General features: G+C 42.7%; 1 protein-coding gene and 1 long non-coding RNA gene across 5 annotated transcripts in view; one reads left to right on the top strand and one right to left on the bottom strand.

Moving 5' to 3' along the window:
* Nfia (nuclear factor I A) overlaps positions 1–24,257 on the bottom strand; it is a 339,960-nt gene extending 315,703 nt beyond the window's left edge. For 2 of the 4 annotated variants that reach the window (XM_036177615.1, XM_036177616.1), the window contains exons 1-2: positions 18,865–19,471; positions 13,301–13,832 (exon numbers count right to left, since the gene is read on the bottom strand). In XM_036177615.1, the coding sequence (XP_036033508.1) occupies positions 13,301–13,832; positions 18,865–18,891 (559 nt within the window). In that variant the 5' untranslated portion in view covers positions 18,892–19,471. Of the gene's footprint in view, positions 1–13,300; positions 13,833–18,864; positions 19,472–23,818; positions 23,888–24,162 lie in introns of those variants that run through there. The other 2 variants (XM_036177614.1, XM_036177613.1) reach the window with 2 other exon arrangements.
* The window catches only part of LOC118577445, a 28,064-nt gene continuing 20,844 nt past the window's right edge, over positions 18,095–25,314 (top strand). Inside the window, exon 1 of the long non-coding RNA XR_004944199.1 lies at positions 18,095–18,400. This is a non-coding gene — a long non-coding RNA (uncharacterized LOC118577445). The remainder of the gene's footprint in view (positions 18,401–25,314) is intronic.

Raw genomic sequence — 25,314 nt, 5'->3', positions numbered from 1 at the left:
GGTGGGAATATGCAGATGGGATTAACTACGATTTCTAAGGCAAGCTATGCTTTTTCCAGATGTGGGCCGAGTTTTCAAGAGAATAATACTCTGAGACAACTTCCTTCTAAAGACTCTAAAACCAGAAATGAGCGCTAATGGCATTATTACAGACTCAATTCCAACTTGGATATACATATTTAGAAATACATAATATTAGGACATTAGGGGAGATTGTTTTTCATTATCCGGTGTTATTGGTACTACACGAAGAAATAGAAGACGAAACAGCATCAAATTAATGCTTTCGAGCATTATGAAACAAGGAGGGGAGAAAAAGGGGGAAATTTTAAAGATTAGGGGATAAAAACAGATTTTCAAACTTTAAAAAGTTCATTATTTGGAAATAAGATACTTTTAAATGAAGGGAATACAAATATTGCTAAAATCATCAGGCACACTCTGGCATTTGTATACACGGGTTATCTAACCCGAAGGCGATGTGGTTTTCTTTTCCCTGGAGGATCTGAACTGCTAACATCCCATGGACTGTATCAAGTCTGCTTCACTTCTCTTACTGACTGTTAAACAAAGAGCTGCGTCTTGAGTTTCATGACGTCCCACATGTTTCTGAGACTAATCCCCAGCCATTTTTATTTACAGTGCTCGGAACGAGTTTCTATGACCATCCCGTGCCATTTTGTACACTTTACACACCGCATTTTCTGGGTTTTCAAACTAACTGTAGAGCAAATTATTTATACAGAGAGAACAACACATAGTTGTGGTGGGAGAGACAGATTTCACTTTCAGCTTAAACAAGAAGCAAAAAAATAGAGAGAAACAAAGGCCAGCACATGCCATGGGGAGCCCCCGTTTCCTGCTGCTCTTGTTACTTTATACGAGCCCTGGGACTGTCCTGGCTCTTTTCACCATCTACACGCACTTTGCCACAGACGATCCGGCCACCCCATTGCCACAGTGACACACACACAGTCACAGGAGCTGTGGGTGCTCTCTATCTGAATGCAATGCGATGTGCACCTGCCACCTTTTGATGAAAAGGAAAGGCAAAGCAACTCCAGAACCCTGGCAACTTCGAACTGGCTTCATTGTGGAAGTCTTGCCATAGCTAACTCTCAGAGAGGGAGCAAAAGCCTACCGTAGGAGGCTGCACCGCTGAAACCTGGCTGTGTTTTAGGAACTGCCACCAACTGCCAAATGAATTCCCTACAGTTTGCTCCCCAAGGCTTCCCTTCCTTTCTGGTTTCCACTCTAGTTTTCCTCAGGTTTGGTTTTCCTGTAACTCTATTTGTTTCATATTTCATGAGTACAAGGGAGACGTCTTTAAAAAAAAGAAAGAAAGAAAGAAAGAAAGAAAGAAAGAAAGAAATTTACACGTCTGTGTGGCTTGCTCAAGAAAAAACATATCATAGTGGTCAGCTCTTAAGTAACAGAAAGCATGGGCATGCCATTCCATGTCTGGACTTTCTGAACATTTACATGGATATTTCTGATACAAAAAAATCTTGAATACATAGAAATATACTCAAATGTCACAATCCTCAATGTGCCCGAATTATTTCATTTTTAAAAAGCAATACAAAGGCCAATGAGACAGCTCAGCTGGTAAAGGTGCTCACAGAGCAAATCTGGTGAGCTGAGTTCCTTCTCTGGAACCCACAAAAAAGGTAGAAAGAGAGAACTGACTCCACAACTTTGTTCTTATTCTCTACACAGACACAGGCATACATATACATCATGACATGAGCCTTCCTCTGCATCTTCATCATGTAAACATGCACACACACACACACACACACACACACACACACAACACACACACATTTTTTTCATTAAAAAAATGAACAACTCGTTCTACAAATGTTTAAAGACTCCACACAGCTTACTAATAAGAAGTACTCTATTGTAAGTGTCAAAAGCTTTGAAATATTAATATCTGAAGACATTACACCTAAAATAAGTAAATGATTACATGGTATGTTCTTGTATCTTGGGAACTGGGCACCATGAAGAGGCTGTAAGAACTTAAAGTATGTTTGATGATTCACCTGCCAGTGCCCTGGTAGAATCTGTCAAGAGGCAGCCAGACTGACCTCACTGGCCGGTATTAGCCAGAGCATCCCCATGCTGCAGCTGCTGTCCGAGGCACACAGCTTCTCCCATCCGTGTTCCTGGGAGGCAGGAACTTCAGCTCCGTCCTTGCCTACAAAATAAAGTTCTGGGCCTCTGAGTTTGATTTACAGTAAGAAAGCAAATTTAGTACCACCACAGATAACGTTCTGAGTGGTTTCTTACACCACCTTTTGTAAGCTTCTAAATAAACCATGGATTTCAAAATTATCGTGCAGTTCTAGAGAACGTATTTTTTTTTTAACCGCTGTAAATTCAGAACCAGGGCTTAGAGTATGGTGTGTTGTAGGATATCTCGGAGATAAAAAAAGAAGCCACGGGAGAGCAATCTACGATCATACCTGGGTCAAGTTCCTCAACCTGCTTCCTACTGCAAATAGGTAATTACAAACTCTTCAACACAAACGTTAAGGTTTATGTGGAGAGCCAGTAAGATGATAGGTAAGAAAAGACTAGATAAATACTGCATTTTAAAATCACAAGCAGGGGATCTGAGAGACTTAGCTTAAATGCAGGCTTCATTATTTCCTGATCACCTGACTTGAGTGAGTTCTGCTCTCTGGCCCTGTTGCCTGAGCAAGGACAGCCACTCACAAGGGTCTTCTGAAGATAACTAGTCTCCCACATTCAACAGGAACGATCCTCTCAAGCTGGGAGAAATCAGAAACGAAACAAAGTAAAGACAAACCAGCTTGCGGAAAATCAAAGAAACTCATCTCCACAATGTATACAATTCCACAAAGCCATGGGACCCAAATACACAAACCTCTCTTGCTGCCCCGTGTCGACCGCAAAGCAAGCCAAACCACTAAAGCCTCTGAGCTCACCCCTAAACTAAGTGACTTCATAGTAAAGAGCCGAGGCGGAATTCATGCTGCCGTCTGACCTGGCTCTCTCCCATCTGCCCGCCTACGAGTCCCGTCTCAGGACCCCATGTCACATATCTGTCACCCTCCACCCAGTCACCTCCCAGGCTCAACCAAAAATGAAGGGAAAGCTAGGCGCAGTCAGTCTCTACTCTTTGAAGAATCACAAAGCTTTTTGTTTGAAACCTCTGACCTTTCTAGAGAAATCAGTCACTGTAGTTTAAGAAATGTAGGTGGCGAAAGTACAAAGGATTGCATTTATTCACTGTGCGTGTTTTTCATCTTTTCTGAGATGAGGGACACACATCTTTAGAACAATTGCTTCTTTAACTGTAACCTTTCAGCCTGAAATATTCTCACAAAAAATGTGTGTGTGTATATGTATCATATATATATATATATATATATATATATATATATATATATATATAATTATATGTGATAGATAATATGTTATATGTAAGATATGATAATTATATTATTATATGTAATATATATTCTAGGCTTGGTAAGGTGTTATTTTTTTTAAATTATTATCCTTATTACATTTTATTGAAACTCCAAAACATACAAATTTAAAAATATTGAGCAATAATTCTTTAAAAAAATGTTAAATACAGTAATCATTTTCAATGTATGATTATTCTGTAGGTGTGTGCATGAGCATGATATGGGAGAGCACACTGCTGTGGGGCAGGAGTGGAGTCAGTTCTCTCTCCGTCTCCATGTGTGTTCCAGGGGCCCAACGGAGACTGGCAGCTTTTGTGCAGTTAGCACCCTTACCCCCTGGGCCATCTCACCAGCCCAAAGAGACTGAAAAAGGCAACGGGAGAGAGTTTCAAAAGTACATTTCAATAAATTTTAATAAAAGTCCTTGTCACTTACTGATAGGCCAGAAAAGCCCCGCAATGCCAGACACACACTGCAACTTCCCTGCTGCACAGCAGTATCTGCATTGTCAGAAGTAAAGGAAACTCAATTCCCAAAGAAAAACCTCTATCTTTTACAAGGAGGGAAAGGAGGCCAACTAAATGAATCTACCAGTGAGTTCAGGAACTCACTCTTTTTATATGACACACATCCATGCAAAAGTCCTGTCAGTCCTACAAAGACACAAGCATTGTTCATGCAAACAAACTGTAGCCAAATTTTATCTAGAATCCTTGTTTATCCTAAACACTGGTCAAGCACTTTAGTTTTCAATCACTTGACATTACAAACATACTCTATGGTACACCATTTTCCACATGGACAACATTTTTAAATACATACTATCAGTAATGGAAACCACCAGCATACGGCAGGCATGATGGCCAAGCTTTCAGTCCCAGCAGAGATACTCAGATCTGAGTTTCAGGCTAGCCTGATTTATAGAGCCAGTTCCAGACAGCCAGGGCTACACCGAGAAACCTTGTCTCAAAAAAACAAAATTAATTAATTAATTAAAATTTAAAAAACCCAAAACAAAAGCATCAGCATAAAAGATACCTACAATTTTTATTGTTAGTGTGATATTATAACAGAACCCACACAACCATGTGACAATGAGCTACAGAAGTAAACATGTAGACACGCTATACCTCATACTCTACAGTAAATGTTCATGTGTCCCTATCAAACACCCATTTAGAGTGCTCCAAAATGGCAGAGAGTAGGACTCCAGGTCACTTCAGCGTTTTGGTCCACCCTCTTTTAACCTGGCTCTTTCTGCAGTCAAAACTTTCATAAAAGTTGATGAGAATCTGTCACCCTAAGGTTTTTTATGTCAGCTTCTTTGGAAGTCAGTGGAGGATTTGAAAGTGACAATAAGGAATCCTGTATGAACAACAATCATATTATGCAGGAGCTTAAAATTAAATAGCTAATCCCTTTAAGATTAAAATATACATAACTGTAAATGCCTCCAGCAGGAAAAGGGAAACCACATCAACACAGAAGAGACGGCTTCACGTTTCTAATATTAAGAAATTCAGCTGGCACGGTGGTGGCGCACACCTTTAATCCCAGCACTCGGGAGGCAGAGCCAGGCAGATCTCTGAGTTTGAAGCCAGCCGGGTCTACAGAGGGAGATCCAGGACAGGCACCAAAATTACACAGAGAAATCCTGTCTTGAAAAAAAAATTGTCTCTGATTCTGAAAAGACAGCAAATACTAAAGCTGTAATTCGACTGTCCCGTTACTCACTGCAAATGCCTTCCTCTACCAAATATTCCTATGCAGGACGAGCTGTGTAACTTACTGTAGATATTTTCTCCAATAGCACGACGGCGACGTGCTCCAGTGCTGGGCTAGCACGCCTGTGAAACGGAATAAAATCACCCTGATAACAGCATCAAGGACGGCAACCTTACAGGGCAAGTGCTTCACAGTACCACAGAGCTTTTTAAATACCCTCCCTCTTCTCTTTCTTGACTTTTTGAGAGGGTCTAGTTCTGTAGCCCAAGCTGGCACTCCCTCCTGCCTCAGCCTACTGAATGCCGAGATAATAGGACTGAGTCACTATACCTAGCTTAGTAATCACCTTTTTATTTTATAGAATATATCAAAAGTCACACACAAACAAATCTTATTTCAAGGTAGGCAACATGACACACGCCTTTAATCCCAGCACTTGGGTGTCAGAGGCAGGCAGATCTCTGTGAGTTCGGCCTGGCCTACATAAACAAGTTCCAGGCCAGTCGGGACTACACAGTGAAACTCTGTCTCATAGAACAAAAGTGATATTTCTGTTGTATTTAATAAAAATTCAACTCAGCAGCTGAATTAATACATACAATGACCCAATCCAGTATAAACTGGAGTGGTGACTCTTTTTATTCTATTCACAATGATCAAATTTGCACTGTGTGGCTTCTAGGTTTTGCATTGCAATCATTAAGAACTAATCTTTAATACCCTAGTCTACGGACTGAGTTTCTGGACAGTTAGGGCTACACAGAGAAACCCTGCCTCAAAAAGTGCTCCTCCCACACCCCTGAAAAACAAAACAAAACACCCTAATCTTGTCTAAGTTCCAAAAATCAAAATACGGGAATTAAAATGAATCATCTCTTTTTTCATATTTTTCTATTTTAATTTTTAAAAATTAAACTAATAAAATTCCTTTTTGGGAACATGATTTTTCACTTTCTTTTATATTATCAATGTAAAAACCAAAGGCAAATTTCAAAGCAAAGCAATTTTTAAATTTTAAAATTAAATCATTACCAATTAAAAATACTATTCCTTTTACATATATAAATATGTTTAAATTGCATATAAATGTTAAAAATTAAGATTTTTAGGTAATACTTGATTTAATATTGAATGCCATCCCAAAATATCTAGCACTCATTAATCTGTGTTTAAAAAATTATTTTAATCCTCTTTCAAAATACATTTATTCATTTCACCATTCTGAAAACAAGAACAAATAACTCATTCCAGATTTTTGACCCTAACACTGACAAGAGACCATTTCTCTCCTAACCAACCGTGGCCTAGTCTACGGCTAAGAATTGAGCTGTAGAGGAAAATATCTCCTTGCTTCTTGGGAGGTGTGTGGCACCATTTAAATGGCATTTGGGTTACTAAGACACAAGCTATAAAGAGTCTGGAGACAGGAGAGCTTCCTGGATGTCACTCTGAGCAAATAATGCTGCTGTGGGCTGCTCTGCGGAGTTCTGTTACTTACAATACTAATCTGAGGAAAGAGTTCGAGAGTGGAAGGAGGAGGGAAGGGAAAGAAGTTCTGAGAGTCGTCTGAGGCAGGCAGCTTGCCTAGCAATGTGGGTGCCCAGCACTGAAAAAAACAAAATGAAGTTAAAAAGAGCAAGCTAAGCATAACGTGGACTCGGTACGCTGTCCACCTCAGCTCAGACATGCAAAGTCCCGTTCCCTGCCTTCTGGCTCCGTGTTGGTACGCTCAGCTGATGTGAGCTGCAAGTATCTGCCACCATGTTGTTTGAGAGACATAAAAAGATGTAAAAGGCAACAAAAGTTCTCAAAGACGTTAGATGATTCTGCTTCAGTTCACAGTCACTGTGGCCAGCCGACCCGTTCGTGGATGAGTTGGCAACATGGAAGACCAAGAGGTGCCAAGGTACACAGATCTAAAGGACGTCTTGGTCCTATGGAGCCTGTTTTGCAAACGGAACGGCAAACGTTTTTTGCTGTACAGTTTCTGCCTTTGGCATTTGCTGCTGGACTTATCATTCTTTATCTCCAAAACCATGTTTATTTAACTACAACAGTGATGGGAGGGCTGACTCTATTAGCTAAAACACTGCAGTGACCATAATAAAAAAAAAATGAGTATGTGTTTTCCAATATGGGGGCGGAGCGGGGGGGGGGGGAGGAGGGGGCAACAGAAGAGGAAAAAAGCCACTTTCACTTAAGTAGCAGTGAGAAAATTCTGTCGCGCTCAGAGACATCAGAGTCTGGATCTGTATAATGTGTGGGCTACCATTACATCAGTGGGAGGGAGCCTGAGAGGGGCCGGCCAGGCCTGCGCTCTGAGCTACGTGATGCAAATCAACAGAAATCAGAAGCATGACCACAGCACCCTTTGCCAAGCTGTGTGCATCCTAGAGTCCCTAACTGAATGCCTAAACCCAAAAGAAGTCTTTGTACAACACTTGTTTTCTCAAGTTTTGAACTGAACCTTGAAACTCCAAGTAGCAACTTTGTCTCAAACCACACACACACACACACACACACACACACACACACGGAAATATGCATTATAAACTACTCCATTTGACATCCTCCCGCCTGAGATCCTTCACAGTTGCTGCTTAGGCCAAAAACTCCTTCAGAGTATCTCCACTTGCACTGAAGTCTATGGTTTTACATTTCCCTTAACAATGCATGCTGTTTCTTCATACTTTTCTGCCTCCACCTGGCTCCTTCCTCTCCCCACAAGAGTTTACAACTTACAATATTTTTAAAAGCAAGCTCTCACCTCTAAATGACCACAAAGAAATTACTTAAGGCACAGTACAAAACTAGATGTTAGCACATTTGCTAAACTCAATCTGTATTTTTTTCTTCTCTTCTAATACACAGTATTGTTTTCAATAATCTATACTGACATTTAGGAGCAATTGCTTCTGTGGGAGGTTTAAAGAACCAACGGGCTGTTCTGCATCCTCTGGAAGGAGCTCCAGGCCCTAACCCAGTCCTACTGTGTACAGCACTGACCGCAACAAAAGCTGTGGTTTCTCCCACACTAGCCTTAAATAGGTTTAAATTAATGCTATTCATCACGGGGTGGGAAGGAAGACAGGCAAACCATGCCAACAGCATTGGGAAATTTTCTAACCAACACAGTCAAACCTCTTAGCCATAAACAAACTGACTTCCATTCAAAGGCTTCCTCTCAACCAACTTTTGCTCTGTTCCTGTGAGCTCTCTGCCTTTGGCTTCTATCTTTTCTCACTATGGTCTAAGCACAGGATTTTGTTACTACATTCAAGGGAAAGGCTATTGTTCCTATCCTCAGGTTACTCACTGAAGGCTCTAAAAGTCATAGTTAATCCAAAGTCTGTTGGTTGCTAGAACTATCTTTATGGAATTAAGAGATAAAACTGTATACATGAATCAGTAAGTTACAATACCTCAATGAGCCAAAAATTCTACCAAGAATTTGACTTAAGGTCAGGACTGGAATTTGGGATCCAGACTAGGTCTCTCTTAATTTTAAGTTTCACCATATATTAGTCTTATCCTTCTTTTTCCAAACATATGCTATCACCACAAATCATGGGAACTATGGCCACAAGTTTCTGCTAGGGAGTTGGTTAAGCTTCTGAAGAAGTTTAATTACATATGTACAGTCCTAGTCTTGAATATAAACACATATACACATCTACTTGCCAGCAGAACATGCTGAATATATGTTAGAAATGCAATACTCCTTCTAACAAATATGCTAAGTCACCTAAAATTGGTACAGTGCAAAAATTAATTGGATATAGATTTATAAAATATAACAAAATAATGACTCATTTTTAATGTTTTAAATTATTTTATATGTACTGTAACCTCATGTGTAATTATTCCACATTTTAAGAAGTGTATTTTGAATACTATTGAAATCATTGCTACAGCTTAAGCAGCACTCTGGGTGCAGCCTGGGTGTGCACACATGCACACACTCACAGGCACTCCCCATCTTACACCTGCTCTGAAGCAGTAGGAAGTGAATTCTCAATCTGTCAACATGACCATCTGGTCTATCTGCATATCATGGCTTTCTCTAGTACTATATGAAGGAATGGCAGTCACGAGGCCAGAATAAAACTAACGTGCACCTGAATGGGAATAGCTCCTCTTTGGGCTGAAATGGAAACATGTGGCTCCTCACAGCCAAACCAGCAGAGTTCCGACTTAAAATGAGGATGCCTGAAACATAACCAAAGAGCGCTTCTGTACAGACCATGTGGTGATGAGTAATACTGCCCTGCAGGTTACAGGATGGGTACCAAGCTGCTGGGATACTGAAACAGCTCTTCCTGCAAGGGCAGAGAGACAGACCCACCAGCAGCTCTTGGACTCCAAGGTTCCTCTGCAGAAGTGTTCACTTCCCACCTTAAGACTCACACACCCTCCACGCACTGCCGTGATGACGGCATCGGTTCCTTTGTCATTGGCTAATTACCAGCTGCAGCAATTTGCTGACCATTTTGGTCACTTAACCTTTCCAAGTGGATTTTTAAGACAGCTAAAACCACTTGCAATCTTAGAAGACTCCTCACCTTTAAAGAGTGACAGTAGCTCAGTGTGCTTCAGCTCTGGGCCCATTGCCACCTGCAAATTAGCAAGGGCCTCTGTTGAATTCAACATAATTCCATTTGTTTAATTCTCGATTTTAAGTGTCACCATGTGTAAAGACTATCTCAGAGCTGTTGCTGTCCTCCACACCAGGTAACACCAAACATAAACAGTGACTATCATTTTGTGTCGTAAATGAAGCAATCCACCTCCATCCAAAAAAGAAGTCCTTTTCAAAGTCCAACCTCTTAACAAAATTTAACTAACTTAACAGAATCCTTAGAATCTGATTACATTTCCAGAAGTTATACAGAAGCAGTTTCAAAAAAAATGGAAAAAGAAAAGAAAGAAAGGAAAAAAAACTCTCCAGAAAGTTCTCGGTTGAGTGCCTACTAATGAACAAAGGTTAACTTTATCTAAAAGGTCAAATGCCTGGTGGCTAAGGTTATGACCTTAACAACTTAAATTGTGACCTTGCCACGTGCCGGGTATATTGTAGATTCTGATACAGATCATCTGGTAAAAGCTGGTCATAAATTAGCTTTACTGTTACATGTCCACAAAGAAAGCCATTGGACATGATACCATAATTCCACCAAGTCGTCATATGATACACAGGAAAGACAATGCAAATAGAGACCAAATTAAAGACATAAAATGGCTTTGTTATTTTTATGGACCGAACAAGATGAAAGTCTCAGGCTTATGGAATCACATGACTTCGCTATACTTCTTACTTTTTATTTGAAAATCACACAGTTCTAATACCACCAGATTTAGGGATGTAGTCAGAGCATTGCCTTTTATCATCTCTAAGCATCAGGGGGAAAAAAATCACCTCTGCTTTTAACAAATGTTTGATTATGCATTTGCTTCCAGTATTCACATTTTGATGTTTTCCCAAAAAAATTAATAATAATAAAAACAAAAAGAAAAAAACAACAACAAAAACCCAGCCGGTCCATGAAGTGATAATCAATGTACATATTTTTAAAGGGGATGGTGGTGTAGAGGAGAGGAGGCATTCAAGAAGGAAAAAAGTACATTTTCAAAGAAATAGAAAAAAAATGCACTACAGGTACAAAGGCCACGATGGTTTTGGCATGGATCGGGAAGCACGCTTCAGAGGCTCTGCTTCGTGCCAATACTGGCAAGTTTTCAAAACTTTTAAGGAGGTAAAAACATTGTTTAGTGTTTACAAATCTTTAGCATTATAACAGATGCTTGTCAAATCAGTTGATCATAGGTTGACCAATCTACCTCATATCAGCATCGGCAGCTTCTCTTCCACAAAGAGGTCTCAAAATATCTTAGATCGAATTTGAAGCATTTTCCAATAAAAGGCCTTTACTATCTGTTTTCTCTTTGCAAGCTCCCTAGTGCGGGCACACAGGCAGCCATTACTGTGGTGCTCTGGAAAGCAATGGCCAGGCATTTGGCTAGTATTCAGGCCTGAGAGGCATTCTGGGATACACGAGGAACACCAAACCGAAGGTAGTCTGATCCATGTGGCTGTCGATAAATCTTTCATAAGCTGTAAGAATGCTAACTCTCCTAAGCAACCTCCCAAACAGCATCCCGGCAGCATCGCTCCTTCAGACATCCTCCCAACCAGCAACTGCACAACAATAACCCACCAACAGCAAAAGGTGAACCAGGGGACCGGCAAGAGCCAGGCAGCTACATGTCTTTAAAGGTGATTGCCCTGAGATTCTCAGAGAAATGCTTAACTTAAAAGCACAGAAGGGGTCTTGCTCAAACTGACAGAGATGCCACAGATATTTCAATTTTGGTTCTTTCTTGTAGGAAGCCCACTCACATCCTGCATCAATTTCGGCATCTTCAAGTTTCTAAGTTGCCCAATTAGAACATTCGCTGTCATTGATAAATTATTTTCCTAAATATCTAAATGATAAACACATGATATAAAGAGTGCACTGGGAATGCCCATAACTGTTTTTGTACTCCTAGGCACTTAACACATACAAATAATGGTGATCATGGTGATGATGATGATGATGATGAAGGAGGAGGAGGAGGAGAAAACACTTTAACTTTGCTTTTGCTATAGACAAGAAAAGTGAGCAGCAAGGTTGAGGAAGGTTAAGGAAAGGCCACTTGTTCCTGGTTAGAACTTCCACAGCCTCAAACTGGTTAAAGCAACAGGCATGCCTTGTAATTGAGTATACATTTTCAAAAGCCCAAATATTTGAAACCTTCTCAGAGCACATCCTCTGAAATACATATCCATCCCCTGCCAACACAACACAAATGATGATGTGACATGCTTGCAAAGTAAGGACAGATGGGTAACAAAAGTTCTCTTTTTAAATCATATATTGGAAAAAATAGAGAGTAAAATGCTGATTTCTTTGAAAGTTAAATTTTTCAGATTTTAAAAATCTTTTACAAAACAGTGTTGACTTTGCAGATAGTATATTTTCTCTTCGTTGTGGGGGAAAAAGAAAAAAGTGTGTGTGTGTGTGTGTGTGTGTGTGTGTGTGTGTAAGAGAGAGAGAGAGAGAGAGAGAGAGAGAGAGAGAGAGAGAGAGAGAGCGCTCCTAAACAAGTCACTGGTAGGATTCCACAACTTTCGTTCTCCCATCTGGCTTAAGTAACTGCCATGAAGGCAATCTAGCAAGACTGATATGTACATATAAAAAGTCAACAAGTTACACAAGACCTGAGCTTTCACATAACACAATGAGCCTTTGTCTAAAACAAGACGAAAAGAACAAAGTATGCTGCATTATTTCACCCAGCCCTCAACAGTTGATTCCTGAATGCTCTTCCAAATTCTGAAGCACACTCTGGTAAGACACGTCTCAAAATCAATAGTGAATCTCACACAAATCAGAATAGGTCAATGGATCAATTACCAATGGCTATTTCACAATGTATTCACCCAGGCTATGCAAGCTGGTCACGTTTAATATCACCTGCTTAGAATTTGGTTGGTTGGTTTCCTTCAGCTATTTGAAATGACACAGAGAATTCCCACATACGAAGCTGCTAAGCTTGTATATTAATGTGATTATCTTTCTTTCATAAATGCCCAGCATTTTGATAGTAACCTGACCTCCAACTTCTTAATTGGCAAGGCGTGCAAAGAGGCCTCAAAAGTTTAAAAAAATCCCAACAGAAAAGCAGCTAACAACAAATGAAATGTATTTTTTTTAACAAGATCACAATCCAGTTTAAAATCTATTCTTTATAAAGAAGATTGTTATGAAGCTTCTCTTACCATGAGTCTAAAAACTGTGACTACAACTTCTCACCCACTGAATTACTAAGACAGCATTACTTACCATACGTGACCTGAGTGGGAATTCTCTAAGAGCTTTGCTTTTAGACCTGAATGAGGGCGCACCACAGACAGGGGCAACAAGGTCTTCAAACTGTCCTGACTCAAGTTTACCCTCTGAAACCTCACTGGCCCAATGCCCTAAGTTGGCCCTAGAAGGAGGTCAGGAATGGCTCAGTATTCACAGAGGTCATCAGAAGAGACATACACAAGAAAGCAGAAGAGTTGTTCCCATCGCACTTACCTGCTGCATGCACAAAGTATGCCAAATATAAATCGAGTTCCTTAACAGAAACCCCTATGTGATGGGGCTGGACACAGAGCCCTGGATTTGAGCACTGTGGGGACTTTACAAGGCGCTCGCCATCAGTACTTTCCAGCGGAATACCTTTGAACAAGATCACCATGACGAGGTCCAACCTCCACACTTTATCTGCCTGGCGGAGGCAGTCAATTCTCCGCATCTTGCCTTTCTGGTCTGGGTTGGAAAGAACACAGCATGGAGGTTTTTTCCCTGTAACTGTAAGAACAAAATCCTCTCGGTACTCAGGCCGGATATCTTTCCGTAACTTGGCCAGAAGTCGGGAAGCCCACTTCTGCTTGACTTCGGGCTTCTCACTTAGCAGTTCATCCTTCACAGCCCTCTCCTCTTCTTTCGACATGCGCTTCTCATGTTTTTTGAAGTATTTTCGCTTTCGGGCCTGCAGGTTGAACCATGTGTAGGCAAAGGCGCGGACGTGGGGCAGAAGTGCTTCAATGAAAGGATGAAACTCATCCTGAGGAAAGGAATAAAAACAAAAATTCGAATAGGACCAACACAAAAGGAGACCACTTGCCTCTGGGAGTTGTCCTACAGATATCCTTCATCCCACATGAAATGTGGCCCAAGTATTATATTACCTTTAAAATCATATGTAAAATCCCTAAGGGCAACCAAGGGGAAGGGGACACTCGAAGTACCACGGCTTATGATCTGAAAGGAGAAAACTGCTAAGAATTTTTCAACATTTTGGTATGTTCTATCATGCGGCCTACTTCCTAAATCCTTCACATAGCAAGCAGAGTTTACCTAGGCGCTTACAACAATATATACTCTTAACCCTATTTCAAGGAGGCCATATCTGATTTTGTCCCAGCCTTGACCTCACCATTTGTAGACCAGCCAGGACCCGGCAGCCAGATTGGCAAATCCTAAACACTCAGGTGCCAGTCAATGTTTATGGAAGTCTAGGAGCAAGACCCATCTCTATGTCAATGAAAACCAAGGCTTTCCTTTTGGAGAGTCCGTGGACACTCTGATCTGCCTCTCATGTATTTTTTGGTAATATCTTAATTACTCTTCTAAATATTATAGTTACCGATAATTAACAAAAATATATATATATATAAAACATGTGGCAGGTCTTTATAGAACAGAAGGGACGATTTGGTATTCATTTGGGAAAAAAAAATCTATGCCCAAGAAATCATTACTGAACTATGGGAAGAGAACAAAAAAGGAGTGAGGGGGGCACATGAAACAAAGCCGAGCCCCAGGCCCAGAGTAAACAGGGTGCCTCACTGAGACAGTACTCTTGCAACTGAACACGTTTAGTGGCTGATAGGACTATGGGACACACTCAAAAGCAAGCAGCCATTTACAATGCATCATCTCATTTTTAAAAATAATATTTCAGCTTTTTCCCCCATCAGCAAACAGGAGACTCAAGGAAACCCTTCCCAGACCTCTCTTTAAAAGTCAGATAATTGGAAGAGAAAAATGAATGTAAAGCATTTAAAATTTTCTTTCTGGTTTACTTAAAAGTATGTGATTCTTATGTTGACGTTGGTTAGAAGTTTTAAGTGTAAAAATTTTTAAAAAGTTAAACAATAACATTCACAAATGCTCAGAGAGAACATCTAACTCTTGATTAACTAGGCCACACCAACTTTATATAACGGCTTTCTGCCACAAAGATAAATTTTTTACTTACAAATAAATGAAGATAAGAAAACTAGAGGAATATGTGGTGACTTTTTAAGAAGAGTTAAGAGTGTATGAATGTAAATATATTCCTTTTTTAACGTTTCTTATAGCAACCTTAACATTCTCGAGGTACAAGAAACTGCAATACCAAAAATAGTATTACTACTCAAGAAATTAAAATTTTAAACATTCAAGTGTATACTGAAGGTAATATATTTTAATAGTCAAATCTGTTGTTTTTTTTTTACAAATTTTAATCAACCATGTAAACATAACATATATCGGGATTCTTTAAGTGTATAATCATATAATGCATATTTAATTGTAACAATAATTGGCCTTTTCTCTCTTTGTGCACAAATATTAGACTCCATGGTTCAAGTTCAGTTTTGAAACTTGCTCTTTTTCAAAAAAGGAATAAAGGAAGAAGTGGTGAGCTTTGGTTAACATGTGTCCATTCTTCCAGTGGGGAAAAAGGAGTAAAATACAGTAATTATATTATCCTTTACCATAAACCATTAGCATTTGAAAACTGTGTAATATTTAAGAATCTTTATTCCTTTGGAAGGAAAGCACAGGGGGAAAGGCGCAGTTTATCCGCTAAGGTACATGCCAAACCACAAAGCATTTAAACATTTCTAAATTCTGAGCTCATCCCTGAAATGTTCTGAAATACATAAATGTTATGTATTTCATATTGACTGACATCCAGATGTATACAGGACATACTAGAGACTAAGCCTCCGTGGCATTATGGAAAGAATCTCTGAAGTCGACCTTAAACTACACAGTGAGCCTTCTGCAAAAGGAGGCTTTCATTTTTAAAGACTCAGCTCCATTTTATAAAGCAAATGGCTCCAAACACATCATATCTGTGAAAGGCATTACCTTACTAATGATAATAAACATGTTGAATAAACATTCTAATGTGGTTATTTTACACGTCCAAAGATACTCCTAAAATACTTCTTAGAAACTGACAACTACGTCAGTTCATGTTCAGAATCATTGCATTCACCTGCCAACCAAACGCCCATATATCTCTTCAGAAAAAAAAAAATCTGAAAATAAGGTCAACTAGTCATCATGGACAATCTATAGCCGCCAGTTTTGCATCAGAGGTATTTACAATGTATTATTCCCCAAAGGTTTCTAGCATGTAAATAAAAATACACAATATTTTATATAACTTTACTTAAATGACAATCATACTTAGTCAACGTATTGATAGAAACATCTCCCAAAGCATCCAAACTTTTTTTTAAAAAATTACAGGAAATGTCCAAAGAAAGCTAAATTGGGGATAGGGATATGTCCTCTCCTGAACAAAACACCATAAACTGTGTAATATTTAAAAAATATTCAAGAGAAAACAAGTAATATTGTACATACATAGGTGATGAGAATGTTATAGCCCAGCAATAAAAATAAACCTGTGGACCTGCTTCAAAGCCGCACTGCTTTGAATCGGCATCTAAAATGTGGATCTGTTTGAAAGCAGGCCAAGTTTAAGAGCCACAGAACAGTGGTAGTGCTGGAAACTCTTTTTTTTTCCCCAAAAAAGCTTTACTCATAAATTTCTGCTGAACTGTCAGGATTTAGGGAGGTACAGGAGTTGATTATGATATGCCCATCCTCAATCAAAAGAAGAGGCCTGGCATTCTCAAGGAAGAGCCCCTTCGAAGTGCATACAGCATACTGAGTTTTCTCTTACAGTCAGAGTACATTGATCACCATGCTTACTGGATCCTTCTATTTTTTTTTAAATGAGCAATAAACGACCCAAGTTTTTCTTTCTGAAACTGGCTCGAACGTGTTATAAATATTCCAGAAAGTTAAATAAATTGTAAATCAACTTTTAAAGACCCTCTCATAAAACAAATGAGCCTTTATTCCCTGTTTATTGTACATTTTCTTCACAAACTGCTACACCAAATAAGCGTTTCTCTTAGTGGTGTGGAGGCCTAGTGAATGCATCAATCAGTGCTGCCAAGACTGTAGGAGGGGAAGGGGAAGGAAAAAAAACTTTCTTAACGTGATAATAACTCAAGAGAAGCCAACTTTGTTAAATGCCTAACTACACCCGGGGCCTGCATGGATACACAGGTATGCTCCCGAAATGCACAGCCCCAGACCAGAACTTTTATCTTTCCAAATCTCACTCCAGAAGATACCGTTGTGTCCATAAGGGTCTTTCTTGCTATTGCAGCATGCTGGTATTATCTACAAGTTCTGTGTGTTGCAAACTTTTGCCAATTGGAATTTCAGCCTTCGAATCTCAGCACTTTCACTGCAGACTATAATTCATTCAAATTATCTTACACTTTGCATCTTATCCATATGCAATTGTGAACCTTGCCAGAAGTGGTTGGGAAAGTTTCATTCCATACTTCCACAAGTTACTAAAATAGTAACTTTGGGAGTGTGTGTGTGTGGGGGGGTGGACTTTTACAATAACTAAAACAACTGCTATCCATTATTAATGTGAGGCCTAAATCCCAAACAGACCATCTCCACATAAAAGATGCATTTAAGAGTCTTCTGAGATCGAATAGCCAGTGTTATTACTGTTAGATACTGCAGTAAGAAGGGAAGTCATGTGGGAAATAAATCCAGAATCTAGAGGGGAGAGGAAAAACTCCTGATACTTTCAACCTTCCAAAGTATTCCCGGTAAACCGGTAAACCGTTAGCTCCAGCTCATTGAAGGCACAGGGTTTTGAGGGAGGCATGAATAAACCTTGTGCTTGAAGCATATAACTTAATGTAGGTAATTACTGATCAGACTGCAATGTTTTAAAGCAGTATAAAGACTCACGCTTAAAAAGAAAAATTAGCGCAAATCACTCTGACTTTATGCCTTTAACTCAGAGAAAATAAATAATATATTCAAACGGGACCAGATCCGGAGCCGCAAAATAGCAGTTTTCCTTGCCGGTGGTGCAGACAAGACCGGGAGGGATGAGCTGGGAGGCTCGAGCAGGAGGGGCGGAGGGGCTCTAAGCCCCACGCTGCGAGTGGGGCTGCAGGGAAAGTTGCCGGGTCTTGCGTGCTGAGCCGCCTGGGCCGTGCATAGGCGGCGGCAGCGGGGCAGTCGACTCCGGGCCCCGGCCGCCGCTCGACCTCGGGCCGGAGCCCCACTCCACCCGCAGCGGCCCAGCCCGGCCCGACTCGCGGCCTCGGCAGCTCTCTGGCCTGCGCGGCGTGGGCACGCCCGACCCCGAAACTTTCGCCCGGGGCCGTGGGCGGGAGGCGAGGACGCAAGGTCCTGGGCCGGCGCGGGGCGTGCGTCCACGCAGCCCACGGGCAAGGGCTCGCACCGCCCGCCGCGTCCGAGGGGCGCTGCCCGGCCCGGCCCGCAAGCTGGCACAAAACAAAAGTAAGAGTTCGGGGCGTCGGCGGGGGGCGCGGTGGCGCGGGAGGGCACAGGCAGACAGGGCGCCCCGGTACAGCCGGCGTGCGGGGCTTGCGGGGCTTGCGGGGTTCAGCCGCCCCTCCCCGGCGCGGAGGAACCGCGGGCACCGCGCTCCGCGCCGCAGACGCCGAGTCCAGATTGCAGCGTGTCAGGGGCTGCAGCCGCGGACACACGTGCGGGGCACCCGCAAGCCCCGGCACTCCGCAGTCCGGCGCCCCGATATTAATTAACGCATTAATAAGAGGGCGCCATTAGCCATGTGCCCACACAAATGGCCGAGCAAGAGGAATGCACCCGCATGGAAACAAAGTTACTTTCTTAAAGCTGCAGCCCCCCCCCCCCGCACACGCGCGCGCACACACAGAAACACGCGCAGACACGGCTCCCGCCGAGGCACACGGCCGCCCCGCGCCCCCGCAGCTGCTTACCTGGGTGAGACAGAGCGGAGAATACATAACTGCCGGGCGGCGGGGGGTGCGTGCACGTCTGTGTGCGGGCTGGAGGTGTGCGTGAGTGTGGGTGCGAGAGGGAGAGAGAAGAGGAGAGAGCTAGGAGAGGGGGGAGGAAAAAAAAAATCAAGCCTGCTTCTTGCGTTCACATTTCCAACTCGGCTCAACTGCAGCAGCCAGCGCTCTTGCCGCTCCACGCGCTGAACTTTAACCCCGCCTAGAGTTTCCCTACACTCCACTATACTGTCTACTGTACGCGGGCGTTAAAGGCATAGCGCACCCTTTCCCTCTCCCGCGCCGGCCGGCCGGGTGCCCGCGAGCTGCCCGCGCGCCCGCCTGCGCCGCGTTCTGCACCGCACCGCTCGGCCGCCGCCCGCTCGCGCCGCGGCAGGGGGGGGGGGGGGGGGTTGGGGGGGAGCTGGATGGGGGAGGGGCGGCTGCGGCGCTGACACCGGTCCCCAGCCTGCGCTGCTGCCCGCCCGCCGCTTGCTCCGCGCTCGCTGCCTCCCGCGGCCCCCGCCCCCGCCCAGCTCGGCGCGGTCCCGGGAACGCGGCGCGGAGCGGTTTTCAGCGTGTCCTCCGGGCGGCTATAGGCTGCCACAGGATGTGCTTAAGCAAACAAAACTACTTTTCCTCCTCCCCATCCCCCCACCCGCGCCGCAGCCCTCCGCGGACGTCGGTGGAGGATTGGGGCAACTTTGCCAGGACGCCCCGTACCCCCGTGGGCCGCTGGGTGGGCTCCCTAGAAGCCCCAGAGAAGGGCGCGCGGTACATTTGCATGTATGCAAATTTCTTCTAAAAAAATCAGACCTTCTAGGTAACTTTTCCCCCCTTCCTCTGAAATGCGGTAAAGCTCAAAGCATTGTAATCTCTCCTGCGAAGCTTTCTGTGGGAATAGTGTGGTCGACAGAGGTAATTATGCACAAAAGCCTGCTAACTTTGTGCAGCCACGGCCCTATAGCAGTCAGAGCCCGGGTGCTGGGGAATAGTAAGGTCACCCCAAAGATTCCCCAGATTGCGGGGAGGGGGGTCTGAAGAAAGGAAGGCGGAGAGTCATGAGCGGCCGCTCTTCCCTTCTAGAAGTCTGGAGCTGGTGGGTTTGAATACAAATGCCCCAAAAAGTTCCGTCATGTCAGAAACATCAGTGGTTTAGCTGGGACATCTTTCTGTGTGTTGAGAAGAAAAACTGTGAAAGGGTTGTCCCCTTAGGAAAAGGATATGTTTGTATCCCCAAATGGGAGCCCAGAACTGGACATGGACTAACATCCGAGTCCGCGTTCCCCGGACACCCTCTAGAAGGGTGCGTTTTGCGGATCCCCACTCCCCGCCCCCACCCAGGTAGTATTTCTGAAAATGGAAAAGAGCTTCCTGCAATTATTTTAGGTTTGCTAAAGTATTGTTTTGGCGCGGGGGGGGGGAGGGGGTTTTAGGGTTTGGCACGTTGCCAACAAGCCTGCTCTTCCAGCTTTCTTTTTTTCTTTTTCTTTTTTTAACTTCATATTTTCTCTTTAGACTCTTTTCTCCTGGAGGGGGGAAAAGTATACCTGTCTCCTCTAAACTCTCATTTTCTCCTCTTCTCCTTCCTAAAGTTTTGCAGCCTTCTGTTTACCAACCCTTCCCAGAAATCCCCAGATCCCGACACTGGCACACAGACCAGGGATCTGCTCCCTGGTGGAGGTGACAGGGCTAAAGTGTGCAGGCGTGCCCACCGGACGGAAGGGTGACTGATGGAGTATGGGCATTTTTCATTCAGATTTTTGGTTTTTTTTTTTTTTTTTTTTTTTTTTTGGAAGGGGCAAATGCTACTAGAGAAGGCCAACTAAAGCGTTTTGCAACAGCCCGCATCTCTAAAGTTTTGTTTATTCTCTAGTCGGGTTGGGACTACAGTAGTTGCCCCAACTCAAGAACCCATTCTTTCTCACCCACCTTCTGCCCTTGAATGTTCTTGGAAACCTGTCCCATTACTTATTAAGGATTGAAGGAAAAGAATAACTTCAGCCTTTAGTTAGGACGTCCAATTCGCCAAACTAAGCAACCACCTTTCCTTGGTTCCTCATGTCTTTCAGTAAGGAAGAAATGTCCTCCAAGCTAAGAGGAGTTAGAGAAACATTCCTGGCCATGAAACCCTTTGCTGGGATCTATAACTTCAAGACTCTCCAAGTTTCCTCGACAGAAGTTTCTGGCTGAGGGACCCAACATGTAACTGAGGCACAGTGACAAGTTATTGTCCCGTGTGTGCTCTGGGGAAGCTCTCTTCCAAAGCGGATTTATTATTATTATTATTATTATTATTATTATTATTTATATAAAGATACACTTCTCATGTCTCTTTTCAAAACAGCAAAGATTCTTACTTTTGATTCTCAAGGGGAATTTTTTTTTTAAATAACTGGCTTTCGCTGTGCCTTCTTTTTTTAAATGGGGGAAAGTAATTGAATGCTGTTATTTCCACTTTAGAAACTTCTTTTGTTGCAGCAGTGGATGTGCCCGCGATTTCCAGCATTCTGCGGTTAGCAATATTATCTTAAGTAACTTTTGGCGCCCTTCGTAAGACTTTTGGATATGGGACGATTGTTTGCGCCCTCTAGGCAAGAGCTGGATCCAAGTTCAGCACCAAAGCCCTCCACATCCGCTCCTGCTTTCTCTCCTATCTGGGCCAACTCCCGCTCCCTCCCCCGCTCCGGAGGAGGGTGGAAGGCGGGGGAACACTACAAAGCCCAGTTCCAACTACAGCCTTTACAAACTAGACTGAGAAAAATACCGTAGAAGAGTTACAGTTACAGAATGGCTTCTGGTAACTTTCTCTCCAACAGGCATAAATTTAAACACACAAAGAAACAGATGTTCCTGAGAGGACAGGCAGGGTAAAAAGCATTTCTAACTTTCTCCCCTCTTCTAGGTTGCAAGAGTAAATCCTTGTCTAGAGTTCACAAAGATACTAAGGGAGGGAGAGGAAGGAAGGAAGGGAAAGAAGGAGGAGGAAAGGGAGGGGCAACGAGAAGGGAAAAGAGGGGGTAGGAAACACAGGTGATACATGGAAACTAGTTTATTACAATCATATAAATGACCCATTGTTAGGAAGGGTAAACCCCTTATTGGAAACATTACTCCAGTCGTTTATTTTGCAAGTAGTAGGAGGCTGCCTTGAAACTGGATTGTCTTTGCAAAACGGAGGTTCCTGCCATGCTCTCTGCTATCCATATTCTCCCTGGCACAGAGCCCAGCCTTGCATTTACTGTTTTATTTGCAGAAACGGTACCTTGCCAGCTTTAGTGAAATCCTCTTAGATGTATAAATTACGTCAATAAAGTTTCACTTCTACATACATCTGAAATACCTCTCATTTCTAGTCTACTTAATTGGGAAATTGTATTAACGTGGTTTAGATTTTCATGCCCAAAGTAATGAAGATGAGGCTAGGATTCCTAAGTGACAATACCACTTGCTCTATAGTTATTACCAAGACTAACTCTATTAACTAGCCTTTTCCATCATTTTCTTCACAAGTTTTTGACTTGCTGGTAACTCTCGTGCAGATTTCTCTTACTTGCATATAATCCCCAATTGAATCATGTTGTTGAATTGAGCATACAAGTGAATTGTCACATCAACTTTTCAAACCAGCTTTGACTGCAAGGCCCAAGGCCCAGGGAAGTAGTTGGATGAGTATTAAATCCACACTAAAAAAAAAAAAAAAAAGTAAGGAATCCATATTATTTTCCATCCATTCCCTACAGAATTAGGTGGTGGTTGATATATTTGAGCCAGAAGATGCAAGTTACATCTCCAAGACAAACTAAGGCAGTTGGTTTCCACCATACAGATATCAAAGACATGAACAAGAGGCCGGACTGCAGCTAAAGGGGAGAGTCAGTTATCTGCCACACAGGCACCCTCCAGATGGGTTGTTGTGGTAACAAGTAGAAATGTGAACTTGGCAGGTCTTAAAATGCTCATTGCTACTGAACATCATCTGAAACAGTAGAATTCAAGAAAATCCACTCCTTCCCTCCTCCTTTTCAGATCTACAAAACAGCTGTCCATCCGCCTATGAAGCATTCTCTTCCTTTGATATGCCAAAGATTCTAAAAGAATCAGTGAGAAGTTTTGAAACGCTCAGTGCATTCCCCAAATTGAGGCATATTTCTCAAAGAAGTTAAACCTCTCCTTCTACAAGTTACCAACTTCCGAGTATTAAAAACAACAACAAATGCAAGCTAAAATATTACTCTAGCAGAATTTTCCAAAAGAGCAAAGTCAAAAGGCACACAGGATTCATGCAAAAATCCCCCAAACAGCTTTTTTCTTCTTTAAACTCAAAAACTCCTATTGTGATTGCTAAATCCGGAAGCGCTGGTATCTTTGACAGCCTGAACTACACACACCATCCCCTTCAGAACTGCAGAGAACTTCAGATCTCCTTTGCCCCGCCCCCTATGGCTATTACGAGCCTTTGTATGCCCAAGCTTTCTCATGATTGGATAGAGCTTCTGTCAATCTCGTATGTTGTCTCATTGATTAGAGGATCGAATCGTCAATTATTCTTGGGTCCAGACATTTCTTTTCGGGTTAGGTTGACTGCAGAGGCCAGACGTCTTTAACAGAGCAGAGCACGTACAGGAGCCCCCCTTCCCCTCCCCCCCTTTTCTGGAACCGAGCAAGCGCTAGGAGGAAAAAAATCTGTTAAGCTCAGCAATTTTTTCAAATCCTGGAAGAAAAAAAAAAAAAAAAAGAAAGAAAGAAAGAAAAACCCGGTCTCTGCTGCACATAATAAAAACGCCATCCACAAAGCTGCATCTTTAAAAGAAAATCATCACAATAGACATTTACCCAGCAATCACTTAAGTGCATATTCGAGACAGAGAAATTTAAAAGTCTTATATAACGCATATAGTATAAATGTAAAATAGAAAGTTTAAGATGTACCACGTACCATTGCAATGTAAAAAGAGTACGTGAGAAACTTTAAAATGCTCAGACGAATTGCTTCATAGCTTGTCCCCTGTTTTTTGCATTAGAAAAAAAAAAAATAGCTAAATAAACTTGGAACCGTTGAAAACCCGGAAGAGGTTTTTTTTAAAGCTGCTGGCCAATTGCAGGCTTCTTGGATAATTTTTTTAACTCCAAATCAAAAGGCTTCTGCCACTGCAGATCTCTCTCTCTCTCTCTCTCTCTCTCTCTCTCTCTCTCTCTCTCTCTCTCTCTCTCTCACAACCTCTCCCTCTCTCGCGGTCTCTTTCTTTCTCGCTCTCCTTTCTGAAAGCGATCCAATCTAACCCGGGCTGGTTGCTTCTCACATTCTCTCTGGATTTGCCTGGTGTGCTTGTAAGAGACTTTGCAGAAGTTGCGATCCTTTCGGCAGCCCCTCTTTCCTCTCCCTACCCCCTTGTTTATTTCCGCAATCGCTGCAATTTGCATAGTAACCACGCACGAGGCGGAGGGGCCGGAGGGGGCAGGGACAGGCCCGGGCCTCCCCTCCTCCCGCTCGGCGCAGTCTCCTCCCCCCCTCCCCCAAGGCGCGTGGCCAATGGGAGCCCCGGCCTTCAGCGCAAGCTCCGGTCGGGACTCCCGGTTGCAGAACGTCCCCTGGGTTGTAGGCCCGGCTTCTGGGATACGGGTTTTGGCGCAGGGGAAGTTTCCTTGCTTGCAGAGCTCACAGCGGGCTTTTGGAGATGGGAAGATTACGGAACGTTTGCCTGCAGTCATGCCGGTTTTGCATGTTTTAATCACGCCTGCACACCTGCTTTTTTGGTTTCTTTTTCCAGAGCCTCTCGTGAGTTATTAGACTAGTTCATGATGGTTAGTGTGAGATTTAACCTTTATTTGCATTGATGTAGACCGGGAGTTAAAGATCCTCTCTGGTCCGTTAAATCAAGACGGAGCAAAATGTCAGAGAACTTCAATGAGATAAGGCTTTCTTCCTGGGTTTAGAACAGGAGAGTGGCCCTGTTCTCTAGAGGACGGAACACAGAATGGCTAGGTGGGCTCCAGCAAGAATGCAGCTCCTGTAAAGCATTGATGCTTTAACAACATTCTAATTCGATCGCCAAACTCCTAGTTTATCAATATTCATGCAAACCCTGGATTGTACAAAGTCTGAAGCAATCCCTCCCCCTCTTACCCTCCAGAAAAGATCTGAAAGGGTAACGACTCGGGCAGGGGCATGTTAGTAATTGGTATGAGAAATCCTTCTCCTTCCCACCGACCTGTCTTATTCCACAAACCCATACTCTTTACGACCATGTCATGTGGCTATTTCACCGTCAAACTTGTTTTATGTGTTAGTTTTAAGCATCAAAATACTCTTTGGTGCAGAGCACGAACCAATGGTATTAAAGGGAATATCTCTTTAAATGGAAAAAAAAAGTCACACTCGACTTGCACTTTTTGTTACTCTGTTATTGTTGCTGTTTTTAATGTGTTTGCTTA

The sequence above is a fragment of the Onychomys torridus genome, chromosome 2, assembly GCF_903995425.1.
Source record: "Onychomys torridus chromosome 2, mOncTor1.1, whole genome shotgun sequence".
NCBI lineage: Eukaryota > Metazoa > Chordata > Mammalia > Rodentia > Cricetidae > Onychomys > Onychomys torridus.
The sequence above is the reverse complement of the archived record's forward strand: the minus strand, read 5'-3'. Positions and strand labels throughout refer to the sequence as shown.